The sequence below is a fragment of the Ctenopharyngodon idella genome, chromosome 12 (genome assembly GCF_019924925.1).
Source record: "Ctenopharyngodon idella isolate HZGC_01 chromosome 12, HZGC01, whole genome shotgun sequence".
NCBI lineage: Eukaryota > Metazoa > Chordata > Actinopteri > Cypriniformes > Xenocyprididae > Ctenopharyngodon > Ctenopharyngodon idella.
The window spans coordinates 19465289-19489824 of NC_067231.1; the positions used below are offsets into that span (position 1 = coordinate 19465289).

Below are 24536 nucleotides of genomic sequence, written 5' to 3' on the forward strand. Positions count from 1 at the left end.
CTAGAATATTCTACGCGTGCGCAGTGGCAGCATGTTTCAGCGCCTCAGTTTCAGCCAAGTTGTCGGCAAGAGGAAATTCTGCAAGTCATGGTGGGCCATTCAAAGCGAGAGGGGAGTGACAACCATAGAGATATCTGAGGGAATAAGTGCGTAGTTAGTTGAAAGTGATAAATGACAGTTGCTGTGTATGCATGTGGAGACACTCTGAGTCATTTGTCAGTAAACTCCTCCTGAGTAAGTATGAAAAAGGACTATTTTGATGCTATGCTAGCGGGCTAAGTTAGCTATAGCTTTCGAAATTGCGAATGTGAGAGTGTGTGTCAGTGTGGCTGCTGCAAATGCACAAGACAGCTTTGCTTGAACTGAAGGAACTATTCTGAGCGGTTAAGTTTAACCATTAGACAGAACTGGGTATTTAATAAAAGTTGTTATTAGTAATTCAATGTCCCCGGTAGAACCCCGCCAGGGCCCGCCTTCTTATTGGCTGTTGCTTGGAGAGAAAATGAGTGACAGGCATCTTAGCCAATCAGAGGCTGTTGCGCCACTTGTTGCTAACGGGCTGCTGGGCTCTGATAGCGGAAGTGTAAGAGGTCAATACTTCACAGTGCTTGGACAACTACATTATTTTTAGATGAGGATTTAGAATGGTTAGATGAAAGTAGGACTGAATAACATTTGGACGAAGCTCAGTTACCGATCTGCAATTTATTGTTGACGATCATGCGCGATCTCTTTACGTGCTACTTGTTATTTGAGGGTTACAGGGATGGATGGATGGGTTGATGTAGATGTGGGTGTGATTTTGAGGTGGGTGTATTTGGTGGGAGGTCATTAATGTTTTATAATAAGTTTCATTTTAAGACTGTTAACTGTCACTGTCTAATTGTAATTAGGTTGTTTCAAGCGGTTCGTTGTGATATTTGATGAGCTTTTATCAATACTAATGTGTTAACATTAGAGATAGTTGATTTGTATATCATGCTAGGTGATGATGCAATCATTTTTATTGTGATCTTAAATGTGTTTTTTTTTTTAAACTTTAAGCTGTAAATGCAATTTTGAAATGTAATTATAAAATAAAATGCTGGAATTATTTTGATTAAATTTTTTTTTTCTCTTTCTATGCAGGCTGGTCAAACTTTCGAAAGTGCATGCTTATAGATATATAAGCTGGATATCATTTGGACAAAAAAACCTACATCAAAGACAAAAAAAAGAGAGAGGATTTTCTTCTATCGTATACAAGGCTGACCATAACCTAATTGGGTTTGATATTTGTTTGAGTGTAATTTTTTATTTTTGCTTTTTAGTTACTTTTTGAGTTTTTTCTTTTTTGTTCCTTTGCAAAGAAATGCTTTACTTGAAAAAGTACTTCACAGAGGGTCTTATTCAGTTCACTATCCTCCTGAGTCTAATTGGGGTACGGGTGGACTTGGACACTTATTTAAACAATCAGCTCCCCCCACTCCGTGAGATCATCCTGGGCCCCAGCTCGGCCTACACCCAGACGCAGTTCCACAATCTCCGTAACACCCTGGACGGCTATGGCATCCATCCTAAAAGTGTGGACCTGGACCATTTTTTTGCTACTCGTCGTCTGCTGAACCAGGTGCGCTCCCTGGATCATCTGCGTGTGCCCAGCACCGAGCTGAGTGCCTGGCTGGTGCATCGTGACCCTGAGACTGTGGTTTCGGCAACCAGTCAGTCCGGCCCCAGCATTGCCCTGGACAATGGGGGCAGCCTGGAGGACGTGAACAACTCCGAAGCCTCGGCCATGAGAGGGGCTGGCGATACTTCTGAGACCACTTACAGCTTGAGCGGAGAGGACAGCCTAGGAGCTGTGGCCCCTGAGGACAGTCAGGAGCAAGGGGAGAGAGAGAGCAGCGACGACCTCTCCAAAGAGGTACAGTAGCTGTGTTTTTAGCTTAGCATACAGTAATTAGATTGATGTTGGTTTGAATTTGATTTCTTCAAAAAGAGAATAGTGTTATGATATTATCTCTAGCTATTAGATTAAATGCATCGTATAGTGGCTATTAAGAGTGTTAGATGTGAGCTAGTAGTATTCTTACAATAGTGGCTGGACAGGGTGTGGTCTCATCGATAGGGCTGTCTATCTCTTAAAGCTGTTTGTGTATGTTAGGCTAGGCTATTCATAATGTAAATACCATGTTTTCTAGTGATGTCACTGCTTTGACATGTTGAACAAACAGTGCACTGAATTAAATAGAGATTAGCAGTGGTATTTCAGTAGACCCACCCTTTAAATAGAGGTCATTTACTCTTGTGGGTGTCAGGATCTTACAGGATATCATTTTTTTTATAAGAGAAGTGGTTAATTTGTTATATTTTAATGAATATATGCTTAGGACAGTTAGATAAATAAGAGCTGATATAATCTGCATCATATCCCTCATTAAATGCAATTATCTGATGATGTTCTGTAATCTTAGCCCTTTAATGACCCTCCCCTGTAATGAATATATTTCTAGGACATTGACCTCATAGACATCCTTTGGAGGCAGGATATTGACCTTGGTGCTGGCCGAGAAGTATTTAACTATAGCAGTCGGCAGAAGGAGAGTGAAGCTGATAAACCTAATGAAGAGAACGAGGAGGCAGGTGGAAGAGAGGAAAGCTGGAGAAATGGACTTAATCTCCAAGCAGTGCAGAGCCAAACTCATGTTGATGGAGAGACAGGAGAGAGCATACCTGAAGAGGTATGTGCTGTAATATGCTAGGATTACAGAAAGGTGTGAGGAGCACAGCAAGGTTTTGGTTATTAATGCTTTTAGATTATTCAAAAAGGCTGGCAAGCTCAGCTGTAGATTCAAGTGAATTCCTGTCAACCTTGTAATTACATGGAGTTTTCTTGTCGTATTCCTTAGCTTACCAGTCTCGGTGCTCAGACTTCATTATCCCTACAGGAATGTCTGAGGCTTCTGGAGGCAACCTTTCCATTTGGAGAAGAGCCAGAGGTAGCAACAGTGAAATGTATTAATTTGCATATTAAAACATAGCATTTTTTATTTGATTGTCATTTTACATTGTCTTCTACTGTTTTTAGTTCCAGGCCACAGGATCCACCTCACAGCTAAGAGCTCCAGCTGAGGAAGCTCCTTCAACGTCACAAGGGATCTCCCTACAAAGCCCTTTGTCGCAGTCTGATACACCACTAGATCTGGAGCAGCAGTGGCAGGACATAATGTCCATAATGGAACTGCAGGTTTGCTCATTTATTGCATTCAAGTTGATGGGGAATATGAGGTCTTAATTTATGCGTCAGGGACAATGATTATGATGGGTTTCTATGATAAAGTTTTTGAAAGAAATAATTTCAATATAATGAATGGTGTATCCATTAAGTAAAAAGTACTAACGTTTTCCTTAAAGGATTAGTTCACTTTAAAATGAAAATTACCCCAAGATTTACTCCCCCTTAAGCCATCCTAGGTGTGTTTGACTTTCTTCTTTCTGATGAACACAGTCAGAGTTATATTAATAAATATCCTGACGCATCAAAGCTTTATATTGACAGTGAGTCATGCCAATGAGTATTAAACTCAAGAAAGTGCATCAATCCATCATAAACATACTCCACACGGCTCCTTGGGGTTAATAAAGGCCTTCTGAAGTGAAGTGATGCATTTGTGTAAGAAAAATGTTGTAAAGTAAAATATCTAGCTTCCACCAGACCGCCTTCCGTATTCAACTTACGAAAAAAACTTTTTCCGTAATTTGAATACAGAAGGCGTAGGACGTAGTGTAAGCGTTTTGAACTGCGAGAGGCGTTACACTTTCTTCGTAAGTTCAATATGGAAGGCCGTCTGGCGGAAGCTAGATATTTTACTTTAAAACTAAATATGGATATTTTTCTTACACAAACGCATCGCTTCGCTTCAGAAGGCCTTTATTAACCCGCCTGAGCCGTGTGGAGTACATTTATAATGGATGGATGCACTTTCTTGAGCTTCATACTCGTTGGTCCCATTCACTGCCATTAAAAAAGTTTTGATGCGTCAGGATATTTATTAATATAACTCCGATTGTGTTCATCAGAAAGAAGAAAGTCACATATACCTAGGATGGCTTGAGGGTGAGTAAAGCTTTTGCTAATTTTTATTTTAAAGTGAACTAATCCTTTAAGCTTTTAAGCTCCTTTTTTGGGGCGTCCCATGAAATTTTGAAACCTGAATTAACATTGCCTTGTTATACAAAAGTTTAAATATCTTTTATTTGTTTATTTATTTATTTTAATATATATATATATATATATATAATTTTTAATTATTTATTTATTTATTTTTTATTTTTTTTTTTATCTTGACAGTGTCTTGAGGGTCTGTGGGGTCTTATATGATATGATATAATTTCCTGGTTTGTGTTGTTTTTATCCATGTTAGTCTTACTAGATGACTTTGATTTGGCAGACAAATCAAGTTTTTAAAATATTAATAAGCAGAGAGAGTGTTAAAATATATTTTTTCCTAAGAATTAATAATAAAATATGATGTCAAACCACTTAATAAGGTCTTTTCAAGTATTTAATTTTTAATCAGGCATTTTAGTGTATTTTTTAGTAAATTAACAGATAGGATAGCAACAATAATAATAGATATGACAACATTAATGGGCAAACCCTATCTAATGTTTATTACCTCTTTTTTTTTTTTTAGGACATGGAGGTGAACAATACTGCAGTAAACGTCAGCATGAATAATGACCCCAATAACAACAATACCAGCACCACAGAATCAGTCACAATAGGAAGTTTTGGACTCGCACGGTCCACTCTCATTAACCAGGATGTTAGTCTTCACCAGGCTTCGCTTCCCAGTTGCAGCCAGGACTTTCCCACACTCTTCAACCCTGAGTTGGATTCCACTGGTGGACAGCAGCCTACCTTAGTCAGGCTCTCTTCCAGCAACTCCACCAACATCAATTCAACATTTGGAGCTACTAACTTGACCGGACTCTTTCTTCCACCACCTCTAAACAGTACAACCAACATAACCACCACTGCTGTACTGCCAGATCCGTTTTCCAGCCTGCTGGAAGAGTCTATGCTGGATGAAATTAGCCTGCTAGACCTTGCGATGGAAGAGGGCTTCAGCCAAGCCCAGGCTTCTCAGCTCGAGGATGAGCTCGATTCAGACTCAGGTCTTTCACTGGACTCCAGCCATAGCCCGGCCTCTCCTAGCAACTCGGAGACATCCTGCTCGTCAGCCGCATCGTCTTCATCCACCTCTGCTACATTCTCAGAGGAAGGAGCAGTGGGCTACAGCACCGATTCAGAGGCAGCTGCAGCAGAAGCGGAGGAAGGAGCCGTCGGAGGCTACCAACCAGAGTATAGCAAGCTGTGCCGCATGAGCTACCAAGATCCGTCTCAGTTCCATGGCATACCGCAGTTGGAAAGTGTCAATCACAACCACACCTACAATCTACCACTGGCATCATCCTACTCTGAGCGCTCTCAGCTGTCTGCATCCAGCAGCAAGAAAGGCAGAGACAAGCAAATGCAGCAGACGAAGCTCCAGCCACCACAAGACTATGTTGACAGGCAGTCGAGTCGTGATGAACGTAGGGCGAGGGCCATGGACATCCCATTCTCTAATGAAAAGATCATTAACCTCCCCGTTGAGGAGTTCAACGAGCTTCTGGCTAAGCACCATCTCAACGAGGACCAGCTCTCCCTCATTCGTGACATCCGCCGCCGTGGAAAGAACAAAATGGCAGCGCAGAACTGCCGCAAACGCAAGCTAGACACCATCCTCAACCTCGAGCAGGGTGTGCAAGACCTGCAACGTGAAAAGGCTCAGCTACTGAAGGAGAAGATGGAGTACGATAAGTGCATCAGACAGACGAAGCAGAAGGTTCAGAGCCTATCCCGGGAATTGTTTGCACAGCTGCGGGACGAGGAAGGCAGACCCTACTCGGCCAGCGAGTACTGTCTGCAGTACGGCCCAGACGGCGTTGTCCTCATGCCTCGCAACATGACCACAGAACAAAGCAACAAGCCTGACAAGAAGCAGAAGGACAAAAAGAAGTGAGGAGCTCAAACTGCTGCCCTTTTATTTTTCGCAAAGGCACTACCATACAAAGTATTTCGAAAGGCAAAGGAAGCCTTTTTCTTTGAAACGATTCTGGCGAGGAGAAGAAAATTGCATCATTGATTACTCTTCCTGCATTGGGTTTTCTTTGTTCCTTTTCGGTTCAGAAGTTTTCTCTTGAAAGTGGCATTAAAGCAGACGTGCTTTATGTAGAACTGATTTCTCATTGATTTACCGTTAAGATATGAGCGAAGGGATACTTTCAGATGCCAACTGAAGGAACTGTCAAGGAACGTGAGGTCATGGAGGACACCGACAAGATGTTCTTAATTGAAAGAACTGTTCGGTAATGCTCCCAAAAATGTAGTCGATGACAAAAATACACCATATTAAGATGATGTTGACTATGAGGATGCAAAAATTGTTACAATTTCAGCATTAGCCCATGCTGTATTTGTGCATACCCTGGGATTTCATTGGTCATGGTGGGTGAGGAAGAACCCCTTGATGCTGAGAGATGGTTGGGAAAAGAGTCTACTGAATGCTAGAAGTGAAGCCAAAAGAAACTACAGGCATGCCAATACTAACCAAAGGTTGTGTTGTGCAGTTGTCTTGTTCCCATAACGAATCATACAGGTCACTCCATGGATCTAAATTCCCGTTTTCACTTGCAAAAGAACAAAATAAGTCTGTCTTATTGGACAGCAAACTCACCTGAAATTTATCTGGAGGGTCATTGCCATTTGCCAAGGAACTTGGACAGCGAAACAAATAGTTCTAAAGAGTGAGTATGAATTTAGCTTTGGCTTTAGGGAAAGCATTGGAGGTACAGATAGAGGATGGATACACATTGCATTACTAATAAATCCGCTTCTGTACCCTTTTCAGCACTGTAAATCAACACTGTAGTTTGCCTATAAGCTTTTTTCCTCTTCTGCTGGGGAAAGGGTCTCTCAGGCCCTCTTGTCAGCTTTTAATGTTACTCTCTCCCATGTGCATAAACTTTTTAATAAGCCATCAGACATGGACATCAGTGCAGTTTGAATCATGTGATTAGGTCTGGTGTGTCTTGGTATACAGGATTAATTGAAGCAAACTGATTCATTTGCTTTTAAAGTTCATGTTTAGCCTTTGTTGCAGGTCAAAATGCTCTGTTGCTATTGCAACTTATGCCAGTGACTTTTTTCTGTCGTAGTGGAGGAACGTAACAATGTGCTTTTGTTTCAGTTGTACTGTCACCTAAAAAAGGAACAAAATACTCACCAAAAATACACAAATAGTAGCAGGCACAGCTCATTCTTACATTTAAACTGATGTGACGTGAACTTGATTTTTTTTATTTTCTTTTACCTAATACACTACTTCATCAAAAGTACCTTCATTGCTAATTGAGTGAAGCCACGAATGGTCTCCTGGCAAATTTAAGAGGTTAAGCTTGTGCCAGTAACCAACTGGATCATGCTTTACTTCAGCCTGAGGACACAGCTGACCTTATACACTGACATATCAATGAATGGGTAGAAAAAAACAGTAATGCTGATGTGAATGTCTAATTTACATAATGTTCAACTTCATCCTGTTCTGTCAGTCTGTCGTTTCCATCTACAATGTTCATAAAGCACCATGAGACACGGTCAGTGTCCGTTTTGGTGCGACATGAATAAATATGCAAGAAAAAGTCATTTTTTGTCTCAGAAATGGAAAGGAGACAATCTTTATGTTACTGGTTACAAATACTTAGCATAGTTCGGGTAGAGATAATGAAAATGAGTGATTCGTTCACTTAGATCAGTGTGTTCTCGAACCTACCCTGTGGAACCCTAACACTGCACATTTTGGATGTCTCCCTTATCGGATATGCCCAGTTCAAGTCTCTACTAATGAGCTGGTGAGTTGAATCAGGTGTGTTAGATGAGGGAGACGGCCAACATGTGAAGTGGTGGGGGTCCCAAGGACAGGTTTGAGAAGCACTGGCTCGAGAATCCCTGTTACAATGTCATAACTACTTGCCATTAAGCACTGTTGTTTTTGTTTGTCTTGTTTGGTTTGTAAATATTTTTGTGTTCTGTATGTCTCTCGTCCTAATTGCTTGGTTTAGCCAAGCCTTTTTGCACCTTCTTTGAATTTGCCTGTTGAGTATTCCTATATGATTTCTGTTGAGAGATTTGCTGGCAATCTGGAATTGTTCTTTTATTAATTATAATAAACCTTTGTTTCATTTCCTTGGTTTTCCTTAAAAAAAGGCAAAGGATTTGTGATTATAAATGAATGGCAAAAAAATAAAATAAAAAAATGGCTAGATTTGGTAATACTGCAAAAACTCTCATGATAGCTTTATAAATATGAGTCGTTTTGTCTTTTTTGCTGGTGAAGCTCAATTTTTGCTTATATCGCTTCTAAGGTTAATTTTTTTAATTAAAAATATTACAGCATTAAATAATCTTGGTTAATATAAATAAATATACTATTATTTACTATAATTATACCAAGGTCTGTCTGAATACTCAATTCTGATTGGCTGGAAGGCACAGGTAATTCCCAGAGCCGTTGAAAAACAGTAGTTCTAAGTCAGTTTAATCACTGTTCTATATTAAAGGATTAGTCCACTTTCAAATGAAAATTTCCTAATAATTTACTCACCCCCATGTCATCCAAGATGTCCATGTCCTTCTTTCTTCAGTCGAAAAGAAATGAAGGTTTTTGATGAAAACATTCCAGGATTATTCTCCTTATAGTGGACGTCAATTGGCCCCAAATGGTTGAAGGTCAAAATTACAGTTTCATTGCAGCTTCAAAGAGCTTTAAACGATACCAGACGAGGAATAAGGGTCTTATCTAGCGAAACGATCGATCATTTTCTAAAAAAAATTAAAATGTATATGCTTTATAAACAAATGATCGCCTTGCAAGTGCTTCCGCCAGACCGCTCTTCCATATTGTTCAAAAAGCTTACGCTGTATGTCCTACACCTTCCCTATTCTACTTACGGAAAAAAACGGAACTGGCGCCACGTTCGTATCGTAAGTTGAATAGGGAAGGTGTAGGACATACAGCGTAAGATTTTTGAAGAATACGGAAGGCGGAATGGCGAAGCACTTGCAAGGCGATCATTTGTGTTTATAAAGCATGTACATTTTAATTTTTTTTTAGGAAATGACCGATCGTTTCGCTAGATAAGACCCTTATTCCTCGTCTGGTATCGTTTAAAGCCCTTTGAAACTGTAATTTTGACCTTCAACCGTTTGGGGTCAACAGAAGTCCAATATAAGGAGAATAATCCTGGAATGTTTTCATCAAAAACCTTAATTTCTTTTTGACTGAAGAAAGAAGGACATGGACATCTTGGATGACATGGGGGTGAGTAAATTATCAGGAAATTTTCATTTGAAAGTGGACTAATCCTTTAATGTGTTGCTTTCATTGAAGCGCACACACACTTCACTTGCACTCAGAGATTGGAGATTGCGCTGCACACACAGAAACGAGCACAGATACCTTTTGTCAACGCTGCCCCGCGACTTTTATTAATAAATTACCGAATCTGTACATTATATTACTCAGCAAGGAGGTTATAACATCGCTGTTTTTGAAGTAATTAAACTCACATATTCATTGCTAGTGGAGAGCTACAAAGGTAATTCACACATATCTCTCTCTTTCTCTCTTTCTCTCACTCTAGGCTAAGTCATTCAAATAAATGTTAGAATTCAATCAGATGCATGGAACCTCACTGCACTACTTTATCTGTGTCTGATTTAAAGCAGATAGAATGCTAGATCTAACAAGTGGTAGCTGACGAAAAAATAACCATTTTTTTTTAACCCTTCCAGTCAAATTTAGCGATTAATTTGTTATTGCTGGCAAATGACCTCGGTATAAGTGGGATAATCCATGGCTAGCTGTGCATTAAACTATTTTAATGCACGACGTGGAGGCGAAGAACCGCTTGACGCGAAGTGGAGGGTGGTTGCCTCCACGGATAACCTTGGATTATCCCTTACTATTTCACTATTTATTCAGCTTTAATGTTAATTTGAAATATTATACACTATCTTTCGAAAGTTTGGGGTCGGCAAGAATTTGTAATGTTTTAGAAAGAAGTCTCAATTTAGTTGATCAAAAATACAGCAAAACAGTAATATTATGAAATATTATTTCAAATAACTTGTTTTAATATAAAATTATATAAAGCTGAATTTTCAGCAGCCAACTTAATTTCAAATCTTAGAGGGTACTAAAGAAAATATTTTATGTCAAAGGGGTTTGGCTGATAAAAAAAGGAAATTCCTGTATATGTTGAAAATATGAATGAAGATTAAAAGTATTGACCATTGTTAGTTCATAAACCAATGCTAACAAATTCACCTTATTGGGAGTATAAGCATAAATAATAAGCATAAGTATGACCAGTTTTGACAGAATTACAACAAAGATTTTTATTTTTTGAAAATGGTAATTCAATGGGAAATGCTCTGATAATATGCAATAATAACATGGTTAAACAAAACTAGCATACAATCGTTAAAGCTCAGAACATAAAAACGTACTTTAAATGTCTTCAGGAGAACAAAGGTTACAGTTCTTCTACTTTTCTGTGTAACAGTAATAAGACAAAAGAGTATCAAAGTAAAAACCAAACTTCAGCTGACTGTACACAGTGATACTGATGTGCTAGGAAATGGCATATTTACAAACACAAATGTCAAGACAATGTCAAGAAAGACTGTTAATATCCTATGGGGCTCACTCACAACAAATAGCACCTATGGTAAGACCAGACACGTAATAGTTCATGGGCAAATAAACACTGAAGAGTAACAGCTGCTGGCATGTCTTTATAAAACCAATCGTATCAAATCAAAGCCAGTTCCAAACATTTAATAAGGCCTATATATTAAACCTCTTTTTCCATGGGCCTAGATAGATACAGTCATGCATTCAATGACCACCTGCATTGACAGATGTATAAAATTGACATTTTCTTAATAATCTGTTAAGGCAGTAATATTTTAACATTAGTTATATATACATAAAATTGAGGATCATGGAATACATCAGGACATTTTTAGAGACAGCTACAGCATCAAATGAAACCGACCCAGTATGATAGAGTAAACACTGTAATCTACACAGGGTAGGGGGCATTTCTAACATGTAAAGAACAATATTTCACATGTATGAATACCAGACTGTGATGCTCTTTCAATATGTTGTGTGAATTGAACATGATTCGAATGTTTTTGTCAATAGAAAGCATGAAGAGTATGTTAAAGGTGCAAAGTCACCTTTCTAGTGTTCTATTCGCTTCACCTATGGTAATGGTGCCAGAACTAAAATACGCTGAAACCTATGTAGATTACAGTTTATACTGTGGCTTTTTACAAATTTGTTTCTGACAATTTTTTTTTGCCATCTTAAAAAAAAAAAAAAAAAAAAAAAAAAAAGCTTATCAATGGCCACGACTGATATCGACTGTCCCTTACATCTTTTTTTTTGTCATCTAATTTTTGTCATCCTTCTTCTCTTCCTCTTCAGTGGGGTATGAATGCCAGGTGAGGCGTTCCTCGTAAAAGGAGATGACCACTTGTGGACACTTTACATTCGCCTCCTTGGCTGGTACTAGATCAGCTTCATCAGAGTTTTTCCTGTAGTATAAAAATACAGAAGACATTAACAACCAACCGATCAGCTATTTCTCATCCGAGATGGATTTCTAAGTAGAGAAAACCGAGGGCAATTGTAATAATTACAATTTCCTTCAACTCACAGGCAACTCAAAATATACCAGCCATCTTTTGGTATATGAAATGCATTTGTGTCAAAATATATTGTCAAAGACTACATCATATCAAATTTCATACCAGAAGTCAATAACATTACAATTGTCCTCGTTATGGAGGTGACTTGAAAGGTATGAATGCTTTTTGAGCATGCAACATTTATTTGCAATGAAGTTTGACAACTAGATAGGATGTCATCTGTTTTTAATAAATAATTCAAAAATGTCCCATCTACTTCACTTTCCTGCAACACTGCAAATCATTCTGCAAGAATTTTGCATTGTATTGAGCCTAGAGGTCAATTATGTGACATTAATATTAATATCTACACGTTTGACCAATAGAGGTATTGGTCAAACGTGTAGATCAGAGTTCACCAGACTTAAACTTCAGTATGCAGAGGAAGATGAAGGCTTGCATTTTGTGTTCGCATGCGTATGAATGGAAGTGAATGGAGTGGATAGTTCCCTCAAAAATGAAAATTATGTTATCATTTACACATCCTCATGTCATTCCAAATCTGTATGACTTTCTCTTTTGTTGTTGTTACAATGAAAATCAATGGGATTCAATATTGTTTGGACCCCAATGTTCTGCTTTTGTGTTCCACAGAACGAAAAAGTCACAGGTTTGGAATGGCACGAGGGTGAGTATGTGATGACAATGTTAATTTTTGGGAGAACTACCCCTTTAACAGTGGTTGGGGGAAACTGTAACACAAATAAGCCATATTAACGCAATCCTGAAGCTTAGAGCAAAGGTTGTTAAGTTCATGGCTTTGATTCCCAAGGAATGCATAAACTTCTAAAACATATAACCTCAAATATGCTGTATTTTTTTTCAGGTAAGTGTTCAGAAAAAAATATTTGCCCCTTCATGATTTCCTCAATACTGGATATTTGTCAAAAAGAATGGTTCAGGATATTCGTACAAAATGTAACCAGAGTGAACACAAAAATTCACTTTTTTAAATGATGAATACATTTAAATAAATTTGTGTTGTATTTAAAAAATGTTAATTAAAAACACTGTATATGGTACCAATGCATATCTTTACTTTCATTTTTGATCAATTTAAAGCATCCTTGCTGAATAAAAGTATTAATTTCTTTAAAAAATTTTTTTTAAAAAGTACTGACCCAGACTTTTGAATGATGGTGTACTTAAAATAAAGTTTATTACACATTTTACAAATTCAATTTTGCAGTCTTGTGTTACAATTACCCCCGACCTCACAGCCATGATAAAATGTTGCATGGTAGCTACCATCTGTCATTCCTGTTAACTTTTAACCAACAACCTCAAGGTAAAATAGATAAAGTTATTTGAAGGCATCAAAACTTTAGACATCAAAAGAAAAGCAAAAATCTCACAGTGATACAATCCCCTATATGCTAAATAGGTGTGATTGAAGAAATTTAGTGTGTTACAGTTGCCCCCGATATCTTCTAATGCTGCTCAGGAACTGTCCCTCTAATCCAATACTTGTTTGTACCTTATGGGTAACAATTTCCATACAAACCATTTCATGAGGAACATGAGTTCTCCACTTGAGTCTGTAGCACCAATAATCCTCTCAGGATCCAAACCACGTGCAAAACCTCTGAGTTTCTCAGGCTAAATTAAGAGAGATGGCATGTAAGACACTGTTTAGCCCATTCAATCTCTTTTGGTTTTCTAATGTTTTAAAGACACTTCCTGACCAGCTTATAGACATGGAATGATGTAGACATCTCAGATCCTCAAATCTTCATGGCTCTTACCTCATCCTTGCGCTTTTTGGTCTCTTTTCCATCTCCGTCTGAATCGGCCCGCCTCTTGCCTCCAGATTCAGCCGATTTCTGCGACTGAAGGAATTCTGCTATGAGGTCAGGACAGTCCAGGTTGTCCTCTGGTTCCCAAGTGTTGTCCTCACTGAGCAAGAAAATAAATAAGCACTAGGATTTACACACAAAATCAAGCTGGAATCTATGGAAGCTTGATTCTGCCATGGAATAAAAAATTTAATCGTGACTTATTTCAGAATTCTGACTTTTTTTCTTTCTGATTGCGAGCTGACATCTCACAATTCTGAGAAAAAAATGTCAAAATTGCAAGTTATAAACTCGTTTATTTATTCTGTGTCAGAAACAAGCTTCCATAGAAATCTAACTGCAGCTACTTACTCAGAAAAGCCTTTCCACTTGAGCAGATACTCCACTCTTCCCTTCACCACACGCCGATCCAGGACCTTCTCCACGACATACTCCTCTTCTTCTTCTTCCACGACTTCTTCCACTTTCTTTTTGTTCTGTTTCTTCCCTGCTGTTGATTGCTTGGTTTCAGATTGAGAAACTGGAGCTGGATACAAGAATGGTGGGTAAATAAGTTAACCTAAATCATTTACCGCAGTTCATGCCAAAATACCACAGTTACTACAGTTGTTGTTTTGGCAACAAAATAGTGGTAATGTGATACTTGCAACTGCTGCCATCAAAAACATTTAAAGGGACAGTTCACTTAAAAATAAAAATTCATTATACGCAAAATGAAATGTTAGAGGCAGACAGCCTTTCCACATTATTCAGTTTCATTTAATATTTTTCTATACAATAAAAGAGAATGTCATTCACCTTAACAACTCATTTTGTTTTCAACAGAAGAAAGTAAACTTACGGGTTTGAAGGTAACACTTTACAACAAGGTCCCATTAGTTAACGTTAATTAATGCATTAACTAACAATGAGTAATAGATTTGTAAACAGTATTTATTATTCTTTGTTGACGTTAGTTAAAAATTGCTTATTGTTATTTCATGTAAGCTCAGGTCCATTAAATATTACCAGATACAACTTTTGATTTTAATAATTGTATTGGTAAATGTCGAAATTAACAAACCAAGATTAAAAAATGCTTTATAAGCATTTTAACCGTTCATGTTAACTAATAAAGTAAACTAATGTTAACGAATGGAACCTTATTGAAAATGTGCTACGGGTCTGAAACAACATTACGGTGAATAAATAATGGGTGTACTATCCCTTTAAACAAAATTATTATGAACGCTTCTTATGTATACGAATGAGATGTCTTATTAATTTATAATGGTTTTATAGCAATAATAACTGTATCTATGGTTGGTTTCCATTGTAAACTAATAAAAAAAATCCAAACCTTCAGTCACAGCAGCATCGGCTGAAGGCTCTGACGTTTGGCTCATATTTCCAAGGGCTCTTAACAGCTGGAAATATATAAAGATCCTTATAAATATAGATAAAACAAATAAAAAAATATTATCAATTACATATGTCAATCAGAAATATTTCGTAAATACTACACTCATTATTTCATTTTAACGTGTGTGGTTTACCTAAGGAATGCAGCTGTACGACACATCTGCATGCATAATATGGCACACACTAGGACTGTTATGTATTAGCGACTGCAGGCCAGCGCGCGCGACAAAACCCATTCTGAATAAATGCATTGCATGCTTCACGCGCTCTGCTCGATGGGATGGATAGGGCAGGACGCCACTCTTTTACTGAAATGTGTTCCTCCATGTTGTTTTAGAGGGACATGCACGCTATTCGATGTCTGCTGTGGTAAAAACATCTTGCATCCTTGCCGCAGAACATTTGATCGCTGCGATTTTACCACAACAAACACTATGTGCACGAGCCTGCGTATCGGCGGCACGCAGAAACAAAAAATCACTTACTTGTATCTCGCTGAGATAAAGATGAAATAAAGTTGATCTGCATATATTTAAGTCCGAAATGAATAGGTTGCAGTGATTAATTACAGGACGTCTACTGTGATGTGATGCTGCTGAATGTGGTTGTTATTCACGCCCACTTCCGTATGAGAAATGAGACAAAACTGTGACTTCCGGTGTAATTATCTCTATGGTTACTTTCATCATAAAAGTAGATTTTCTTCACTAGATGTTTTGAAGGATTGAATTATGACTGGTGTCGAGCAATACTTGTCATACAGCCCAATATCTACCAGTTAGTCCACTGAAGTCCCATGTTGCTTTAACAAAGCAGCTGTATGAGGCATCTTTACACAGCCGTGATGCAGCATCGGTGCCGCCTTTGCAGTGCAAATGTGTTGTAGATAGTTTAGCTTCCTTTTAAAAGGGGGTGTGTACACGTTCACAGTTGAACACAGCAGTACCTTGTGGTGTTGGTATCTACGTTTCTTTTTTTATCTGAGTTAAGTCTGTTCTAAGAGCCACCTCCAAATTCTGCATACAGACAATGCTGTATAAAAGCCATACTAAAATATGCAGCTCTGACCCTATTATTAAACGCGGCTCTGATGCTGCTTCTGTGTAAATGTTACAGCTTTATTGTTGTCACAGCAATTTATAATTTCCATAATTTCATATTTAAAACGTTACTTTCATAACATTATTTTTGGGACAGTATTATCTGTGTAAATGCATCTCTGCCACATTTGTGAAGCATTGAACTGTATGTGTAAATGCACTTTTTTGTGGTAAATATTCAGCTTCAGATGCATCCTCTGTGTAGTCTGGCATATCCATAAGCAAATCAATGAATAAATATAGCTGCAAGCAGCAATTATCGGGGTTGAAGTGCTTTAAGGCCTATAAGCACATGCCTAAAAAGGTATAATGTTTTAATTAGCAAGCCTGTAACCATTTCAATCATAGATTTAAGAGACCAATTACAGCCAATACAGGCAATTTACCATAGGAAATTTATGATTTGTAAACCTTTTAACGGTTATTGAGGTTGAGCCAAAAGGACTAGTTTGCCAAAGTTGGTTTTTGAAATATTCTCCCTGTTTTTTTGAGATACCTCATTGTCCTCATAAACAATAATGGCACCTCGGACAAAGACACTGCATGCCAATTTTCAAGTCAATCGGACTAATGGTGAAGTAGTTATAGCCATTTTCCTGTTTTTTCCTATTATAGCGCCACCAAGTGGCCAGTTGCCGCGTCCTTTTTCACGCAACCACAGAATGAGCTCTTACATACACTACCAGTCAAAAGTTTGGAAACATGACTATTTTTAATGTTTTTGAACGAAGTCTCTTATGCCCATTAAGGCTGCATTTATTTCATAATAAATACAGAAAAAACAATAATATTGTGAAATATCATTACAATTTAAAATTATGGTTTTCTATTTTAATATACTTCAAAACATAATTTATTTCTGTGATGCAAAGCTGAATTTTCAGCATCATTACTCCAGTCTTCAGTGTCACATGATCCTTCAGAAATCATTGTAATATGCTGATTTATAATCAATGTTGGAAACAGTTGTGCTGCTTAATATTATTTTATAACCTGTGATACTTTTTCAGGATTCTTTGATGAATAAAAAGTTTAAAAAAATATCAGCATTTATTTAACTTTTGTAACAATATACACTACCGTTCAAAAGTTTGGGGTCAGTAATTTTTTTTCTTTCTTTTTTTTTGAAAGAAATTAATACTTTTATTCAGCACGGATGTGTTAAATTGATAAAAAGTGATAGTAAAGATTTATATTGTTAGAAAATGGCAGGAAAAAAGTATCACAGGTTCCAAAAAAATATTAAGCAACACAACTGTTTTCAACATTGATAATAACTGAGTATTAAATCAGCATATTAGAATGATTTCTGAAGGATCATGTGACACTGAAGACTGGAGTAATGATGCTGAAAATTCAGCTTTGCATCACAGAAATAAATTATATTTTAAAGTATATTAAAATAGAAAACCATAATTTTAAATTGTAATAATATTTCACAATATTATTGTTTTTTCTGTATTTATTATGAAATAAATGCAGCCTTAATAAGCATAAGAGACTTCGTTCAAAAACATTAAAAATAGTAATGTTTCCAAACTTTTGACCGGTAGTGTAGGTGTGCTGAGTTTGGTGAAAAATCTCATACCGTTCACGAGTTATATTTTAGTAAAAGTGGCTCCACCCACTTCGAATGTTTTGGTGGCCCTTAGGGACCAATCAAAATTAGTTTGGATTCTGGCCCAAAACCTAGGACTAGTTCGCAAAAGTATGTTTTTGAAAAAATCCAAAATACCTGAAAAGTTTGTCTTTGTCTGTCTTGAGCCAAGCATTCCAAAGCTACAAGACACTTGAGCCTACACCTATTGGTTTAGGAGTTATGAGCCTTTTTGTACTTTTGACTGCTGTAGCGCCCCCGTCAGGCTGATTGGGGCGAGCTTTGGTGACATTGTAGACGGTGTGAGTACTACCAGCCCTCAAAGTTTCAAGTCTCTACGACTTACGTCAAAGAATATACACAAGAAGCGACACTCAATAGAACGTTCCATTGCAACTCCGGCACCCAGCAGCGGCCCTGCGTTTCCGCCATTTTGGGATGAAAGCGACTCGGCACTAGTTTCTATGGCAATATCAGCTGCTTTGTTAAAAAAAAAAAAAAGTACATTAAAGCTAAAATCCAACCTGAATGATGACAACACAGAATAAAATACAATCACTAGTGATCATCAAATCATTTTAACAGTTTATTTTACAGACTTTGTGTAAGCCTTGCACTTTTTTCACAAAACCTTTTTGCTCTCTAGAAACCCAGTCAGTTTGGGTTAAAATTCTTTAAAAGATCTAGTATTAGCATTAGGCTTATAAACACTAAATTAATACCAACATATGAAATTAAATTAAGGACATGCATCAGAAAAATTGGGAATGTTGGACAATAAATATATGAATATAACAGCTTGATTTTGCTGTTTTGTCTAAAAAATATATTGTTCGCTGCAAACATGATGATCTTAAATGTATTAATTATTAATTTACTATTAATAAATGTATAAAGTTGCATAAAATGGAAATACTCAATAACTACGTTACCTCAGATGGTTGAATGGTTGGATTCCACAACTGGTAAAATAAAACATATATAAGACAATACAACATTTACTGTAGGTGCCATAAAATTTACTGATGATTTAATTTGAAAAATGCTCTATTGCGTTTCTGATTTGGTTGTGAAATTCGCCGATTTTGGGTGCGTAAGATGTGAAGGATTCTATGGTCCAGTTAGTATTTTCACCCCATAATGGCGGCCGCGCTACCGGAGCGCCATCTAGTGGCTGTTGCCCAAAAAGTGTCGCCTCTTGGGTTCTCTTTGCTTACGGTTTGGTCTGCCCGATCACTTTTAGGGGAGAATCCTGATCCTTGGAAATTTTAACAATTACAGTAGGGTTTCAGTGCTACGCGCTTGAACCCCTAAATAAAAGTAAGTCCAGGTCACTGCTCATTTTCATGTTAATCAAAAGTTAAAAAAAAAAAAAAAAAAAAGTAAACATTTCTGCTGGAAAACTCTACAAAGTGAGTGTGGTGGCCATGGAAACGATGGTCAAGACAGCATAGTGACAGAACAACCAGTGAAAGAACGAAAAGCACACCCTTAGAAACAAGTCTGTCCATCCCATGCACTTGTTTTGCTGCTGTTTATATCAATTATTTTTCTTTCTCCAACTTTTTTTTTTTTTCATCAAGAGTACAAATTCCCATGGAAATTGTCTAATTTTCCCATAAAAAGTGTTTTATAGCCTAATGGTGGTTACCAAGAAAAGCAGTATTCAGCTCGTCATGTGATCTCAACATGTCGGCCCCTATGAAGTGAACCACTCCATGTAAAATAAAACAGCCTTTATACTGATAAGACTGGAGTATGATTTTGTATGTAAAACATAATTATTTATTTAACATATCTTTTATTTTTTAAAACATTTTAATTATATATGTTGCCATATCATAAACTTACTTTTCGTAAAAAAAAAAAAAAAAAAAAAAATTGTAAATAGTTTGTGCTGTTACCCGCTCCGTCCTATAGGTGGCAGTGATAAATACCGAGTGTATAGCATCTGTCATTTACAAGGCAGAGAAGTGGGTGTCGACGGTGTTGTTGACATTGCCCAGCAGCAAGATAAAAGTTCTCAAGAGTGATATGGCAGTATTGTCAACCGCTTCAAATATATGTTTTCAGCCGGACAGTTGAAAACACAGAACCGTCTGATGACTGTGCACTTCGGTTGATTTTGTGGAAGTGGTTGTGAGTAACCGTACATTCTGCTTTTCTGGGTAGGGACAAGACAGAATACGAGGTCAACGATCGCAACAGCTTGTTTCTCAGAACAGACTGTTTGTTTTACTCAGTTATTGCTGCCGTTAGCTGTTATTTCGCATGTATGTGGGTATTACAATGATTTATTATTTACTTTTTGATGCATGAATTACTAAATAACCAGGGGAAGTAATTTTTTAGCATTTACTTTTTTGATGCATGACTTACTAAAACCACTAAGGAAGTGATTGTTTTTTGCTTCAAAACAAGAATATAATTCAATATATATTTTTGAATGGTGTATTTTGAGAGGGGAACACATTTTGTCCACTGTAGTGGACACCATTCATTTATGGTTGTAATGTAAACCAGTATTAACCAGTGGCAACTAGTAAGAAAGCATGTCCGTTATAACAATAATTAACTTGCAACATTTATTATGAGCATGTAAAATAACATGCTGTAATAAATTATGATCGACCTTGAATAGAAAAGATTGCAGACTGTATCAGTATCTGAACCTTACTATCACCCCACACATACACAACCCCCCACTACACATGCACGTGCACACGTCCTTCTTGTGTACGTGCTGTTTACTGCATGTCCATATTGCTTTATTTCCACAAAATATACGCACTAGAGAGTAAGTCTTAGAATTATGCACGCAATATTTACAAAAATGTTCTTCTGAAAACTTTTTTTTTTTTTTTTTTTTTTTTACATTTTTGTTTTGTTAAAATATATTTTAAACATCATATTTATAAATACTAAAAACATTTATAATACCAATACCTCTACTACTACTACTACTACTAATAATAATAATAATAATTTATTATTTTTAAATAATGATTTTAATAGTCACAGTAGAGGTTAATGGAAACTCATAGAAATGTCCAATGAACATATAAAGCCTTTAATGCCGAAAAAATCAGTTATGGAAGGTAAACTACAGCAAATTAAAAATGTGCTTCACCACTTTTGTTGGCCATGTTGAATTTTTGTTGACTCTAAAAATGGACAGTGATATAGAATTATGGGAAAGGCCTCAGGTAAACAGTTGTGGTGGTTTAGATGTACTATCACACGCTGAATTGTCAAAAAATGGCTTTTATCTGTACATTGTAGTGGACGTTGTGCATTATAGGGTTTAAGGTGATTGCGCAGGCATGGCTGACTGATTTCTAGTACACAAGAAGCAAACATGCATATCTTCTCTTCACTCAAGGTAAATAAATATGTCTTTTAGGTTATCAGTATGACTCGTGATATCATTCTTGGAGAGGAACTGCCCGACTGGGTTGGGGCAAAAGAGTTTTATCAGAAGTATGATCCCAAAGAGGTGATTGGCAGGTGAGCATTTGTACTATTTAGCAAGTGTTTTGATGTCATTTATTGAGATGTCTTGTGTAACTAAACTGTCCCATGTGCAGAGGTGTGAGCAGTGTGGTGCGCAGATGTGTCCACAAACACACGGGGCAGGAGTTTGCAGTGAAGATCATTGAGATCACTGCGGAGAAAATGACAGAACAGCAGTTAGAGGAGGTGAAGAGCTCCACGCTGAAGGAGATCCATGTGCTTACTGTAGTGAAGGGCCACCCGTCCATCAGTGAGTCTGAATGGTAGTGCTAATGTTTGAAATGATGTGTTCAGCCCTTTCTGAGTATTAACTGGCCTTATTTTTGCTCTTTTTCAGTCACACTTATTGATTCTTATGAGTCAACAACCTTCATATTTTTGGTATTCGACCTGTAAGTATATTATATTATATTATACCATTCAAAAGTTTGGGGTCAGTAGGATTTTTTTTTTTTTTAAGAAATTAATACTTTCATTCAGCAAGGGTGCATTAAATTGATCAAAAGTGAATGGTAACGTATATGTTATAATTTAAAACAAAATTCACATACAACTTTTTGTACAGTATGAGGAGAGGAGAACTATTTGATTACTTGACTGAAAAAGTCACTCTCAGTGAAAAGGAAACCAGGTGAGTTTTTTTATCTTCTCAAATCTTGCTTAAAGCTTCTATGGTAGCAAATTTTTCATCTCATACCATATTTTGGTTGCAAATGTTCTTGCCTTTAGGAGTATGATGCGTGCTCTTCTGGAGGCTGTCCACTATCTACATTCTCTAAATATTGTACATCGTGACCTCAAACCTGAAAATGTGCTGCTAGACAACCAGGGACACATCAAACTTTCTGACTTTGGCTTTTCAGTCCAGCTGAGGCCTGATGAAAGACTAAGAGGTGAGAAAATCAACACTGTCCTTTCACAGCGGCAAATCAATTTAAAACCTGTTTAACTGAACAACATACGTTGTTTGAACACTTTGTCAATTTCCCTTGTTAGAGTTGTGTGGAACACCAGGATATCTTGCACCAGAGATTCTGAAGTGCTCCATGGATGAGACACATGAGGGATATGGAAAAGAGGTTGACCTGTGAGTAAATAATAATCATATTTTGCTATTAAACCTTTCTTTGGGTCACAAAAGCATTGTGGATGGTTCATCGTCTGTGCCATGTTTTCCAACAGGTGGGCTTGTGGTGTGATCCTATTCACACTTCTTGCTGGCTCTCCACCGTTCTGGCATCGCAAACAGCTGCTGATGCTGAGAATGATCATGGAAGGCCGGTACCAGTTTAGTTCTCCAGAGTGGGATGACCGTTCTGACACCGTCAAAGACTTGGTGAGATGCTTAGCATTGTCTTAAAGGGATAGTTCAGCCAAAAATGCAAATGATCCCATGATTTACTCACCCTCAAGCCATCCTCGGTGTATATGACTATTTTCTTTTAGATGAGCACAATCGGAGATATATTCCAAAATATCCTGGCACTTCCCAGCTTTATAGTGGCAGTAAACAGGGGGTGAGATTTTGAAGCCCAAAAAAATGCATCCATCCATCATAAAAATAATCCATACGGCTCCAGAGGGTTAATAAAAGCCTTCTAAAGCGAAGCAATGGGTTTTTGTAATAAAAATATCCATATTTAAAGCTTTATTAACCACACCAAGGATGGTAACTATAACGATAAAGATATCATAAAAATCATTCTAAATATAAAAGAAAAGCAGAGTCCACACCACAATTATAACGATAATGAAACGATATTGTTGGAATCACATTCAGAATGATTTTTTCCAGCTGATGAAAGATAAAAACATTGACCACCAATCAGAATACATGCTGCTTTAAAGAGCTTGAGCATCTAAAGCAGCAGTCGACAAAACTCAGCTTGCGCTTAGAATAAACAGAATGACACTGACCATTGATGTGGACGTTAATATAGTTATCTTTTTAGTTATTGTTCTTGGCGTGAACAGGCCTTTAGCCTGGAGCATACAGGCTAACTGTCATCAATATTGAGAAATGTACCCATATGTGCATTACACTCTTTGTTTAAAAGGTTGAAATTCCCTTAGATCTCAAGGCTTTTAGTGGTGGAACCCACACTTCGCCTCACGGCTGAGCAAGCTTTAGCTCATCCTTTCTTCCGTCAGTACCAAAAGGAGGATGTGCGGCTATTTAGCCCCAGGAAGACATTTAAGGTGCGTTTTTTCTTTTATATACACTACTGTTCAAAACTTTGATATGATTTTTTAAAATGTTTTGAAAGAAGTCTCTTTCAAAAAGCTCACCAAGGCTGTATCTATTTGATAATAAATACAGTAAAACAGTAATATTATGAAATATTATTAAAACTTAAAATAACTATTTTCTATTTTTATACATTTTAAAATGTAATTTATTACTGTGATGGCAAAGCTGAACTTTCAGCATCATTACTCCAGTCTTCAGTGTCACATGATCCTTCAGAATTCATTCTAATATGCTGATTTGCTGCTCAAGAAACTTTTGGCTTAAATAAAAAAAAAATAGCAAGATTATTTTTTTTGTTTTTGTGGACAACAGTATAATTATATAAGTATAATTCCAACTGTAATTTAAAACTGTTTTTTTTTTTTTTGCATTTCCAGGCCCTGATCTTGACTGTGTTAGCTTGTATAAGAATGCAGTGCCGCTACTACCGAGCCAGACCATTAACAAAGGAGCTCCTAGCAAGAGACCCTTATTCCATCCGCGGTGTGCGCAAGCTGATTGACGGCTGTGCTTTCCGCATATATGGACACTGGGTCAAGAAAGGGGAGCAACAGAATCGAGCTGCTCTTTTCCAGAACACTGCTAAAATCGTTTTACTGGGCCTTGAAGACCTTGAAAACTAAAGGTCATGTTTTTGTTTCTAAAGATAATCCCTCATCTGTCCATTAACAGTTTTATTGTTTGTTCGTTTTTTGTTTTGTTTTTGTTTTTTTTGTGGTTAGGGACTATACCCACCTGTCCAATAGGTGCACAAAACGGTTATTTATAGGTGATTTTTTTGTCTTCAAAGAGGGATGGTGCTTTTTGATTTTAACAGCATGCCATGTGACCTCATTTTAACCACTCACTGTGGATTTTATTTTTAAAAAATGTATGGTTTTATCACATACTTATTGGTGGCTGTACCTTCTGATATTGTTTATTATATGGACCAGCTTGATATGAACAGATAAAGTAAAAAAATAACTAGGTATTACAATTGCTTATCAGACTGAACAGAGCTTCTTTCCTAGTCAAGCTGTTTAGCCTT

General features: G+C 37.2%; 3 protein-coding genes across 12 annotated transcripts; 2 read left to right on the forward strand and 1 right to left on the reverse strand.

Moving 5' to 3' along the window:
• The first annotated feature begins 22 nt into the window (after window positions 1–22).
• nfe2l1b (nfe2 like bZIP transcription factor 1b) lies at window positions 23–12870 on the forward strand. Of its 6 annotated transcripts, none has more exons than XR_007932926.1 (7): window positions 24–234; window positions 1129–1903; window positions 2493–2720; window positions 2889–2978; window positions 3068–3226; window positions 4677–6834; window positions 12443–12870. XR_007932926.1 is itself a non-coding variant. In XM_051914820.1 (6 exons), the coding sequence occupies exons 2-6, from the start codon at window positions 1352–1354 to the stop codon at window positions 6048–6050; spliced, it is 2364 nt and encodes a 787-aa protein (XP_051770780.1). In that variant the 5' UTR covers window positions 23–234; window positions 1129–1351; the 3' UTR covers window positions 6051–8272. The 6 variants fall into 6 exon arrangements, 4 of the variants coding, with proteins under 4 accessions (XP_051770780.1, XP_051770781.1, XP_051770778.1 ...); XR_007932925.1 differs by lacking the exon at window positions 12443–12870 and adding an exon at window positions 11586–12055; XM_051914820.1 differs by lacking the exon at window positions 12443–12870 and having other exon boundaries at window positions 23–234; window positions 2928–2978; window positions 4677–8272.
• phkg2 (phosphorylase kinase, gamma 2 (testis)) lies at window positions 6694–24490 on the forward strand. 3 transcript variants are annotated; one of them, XM_051914830.1, is made up of 10 exons: window positions 6694–6834; window positions 21146–21249; window positions 21330–21505; window positions 21593–21647; window positions 21821–21886; window positions 21985–22148; window positions 22252–22342; window positions 22438–22591; window positions 23329–23454; window positions 23884–24490. In XM_051914830.1, the coding sequence occupies exons 2-10, from the start codon at window positions 21155–21157 to the stop codon at window positions 24127–24129; spliced, it is 1173 nt and encodes a 390-aa protein (XP_051770790.1). In that variant the 5' UTR covers window positions 6694–6834; window positions 21146–21154; the 3' UTR covers window positions 24130–24490. The 3 variants fall into 3 exon arrangements, with proteins under 3 accessions (XP_051770790.1, XP_051770789.1, XP_051770788.1); XM_051914829.1 differs by lacking the exon at window positions 6694–6834 and adding an exon at window positions 19463–19910; XM_051914828.1 differs by lacking the exon at window positions 6694–6834 and adding an exon at window positions 19656–19881.
• On the reverse strand, window positions 10461–15871 carry cbx1b (chromobox homolog 1b (HP1 beta homolog Drosophila)). 3 transcript variants are annotated; one of them, XM_051914838.1, is made up of 6 exons: window positions 15531–15868; window positions 14984–15069; window positions 13996–14170; window positions 13594–13744; window positions 13353–13447; window positions 10461–11695 (listed from the first exon to the last, which is right to left on the reverse strand). In XM_051914838.1, the coding sequence occupies exons 2-6, from the start codon at window positions 15027–15029 to the stop codon at window positions 11551–11553; spliced, it is 612 nt and encodes a 203-aa protein (XP_051770798.1). In that variant the 5' UTR covers window positions 15030–15069; window positions 15531–15868; the 3' UTR covers window positions 10461–11550. The 3 variants fall into 3 exon arrangements, with proteins under 3 accessions (XP_051770798.1, XP_051770797.1, XP_051770799.1); XM_051914837.1 differs by having other exon boundaries at window positions 14984–15050; window positions 15531–15855; XM_051914839.1 differs by lacking the exon at window positions 14984–15069 and having other exon boundaries at window positions 15531–15871.
• Window positions 24491–24536: the final 46 nt, after the last annotated feature.

Excerpts from the sequence above, each read along its gene's own strand:
- nfe2l1b (XM_051914818.1), top strand. The coding sequence starts at position 1,352 with ATGCTTTACTTGAAAAAGTACTTCACAGAGGGTCTTATTCAGTTCACT. Across the intron at positions 2,979-3,067 it reads CATTTGGAGAAGAGCCAGAG|TTCCAGGCCACAGGATCCAC; the intron begins GTAGCAACAGTG and ends TACTGTTTTTAG. Across the intron at positions 3,227-4,676 it reads TGTCCATAATGGAACTGCAG|GACATGGAGGTGAACAATAC; the intron begins GTTTGCTCATTT and ends TTTTTTTTTTAG.
- cbx1b (XM_051914838.1), bottom strand. The coding sequence starts at position 15,029 with ATGAGCCAAACGTCAGAGCCTTCAGCCGATGCTGCTGTGACTGAAG. Across the intron at positions 13,448-13,593 it reads CCAAAAAGCGCAAGGATGAG|CCTGAGAAACTCAGAGGTTT; the intron begins GTAAGAGCCATG and ends CTCTTAATTTAG. Across the intron at positions 11,696-13,352 it reads CTCATGTTCCTCATGAAATG|GAAAAACTCTGATGAAGCTG; the intron begins GTTTGTATGGAA and ends TTTATACTACAG.
- phkg2 (XM_051914830.1), top strand. The coding sequence starts at position 21,155 with ATGACTCGTGATATCATTCTTGGAGAGGAACTGCCCGACTGGGTTGGG. Across the intron at positions 21,506-21,592 it reads GAAGGGCCACCCGTCCATCA|TCACACTTATTGATTCTTAT; the intron begins GTGAGTCTGAAT and ends GCTCTTTTTCAG. Across the intron at positions 22,343-22,437 it reads TATGGAAAAGAGGTTGACCT|GTGGGCTTGTGGTGTGATCC; the intron begins GTGAGTAAATAA and ends GTTTTCCAACAG.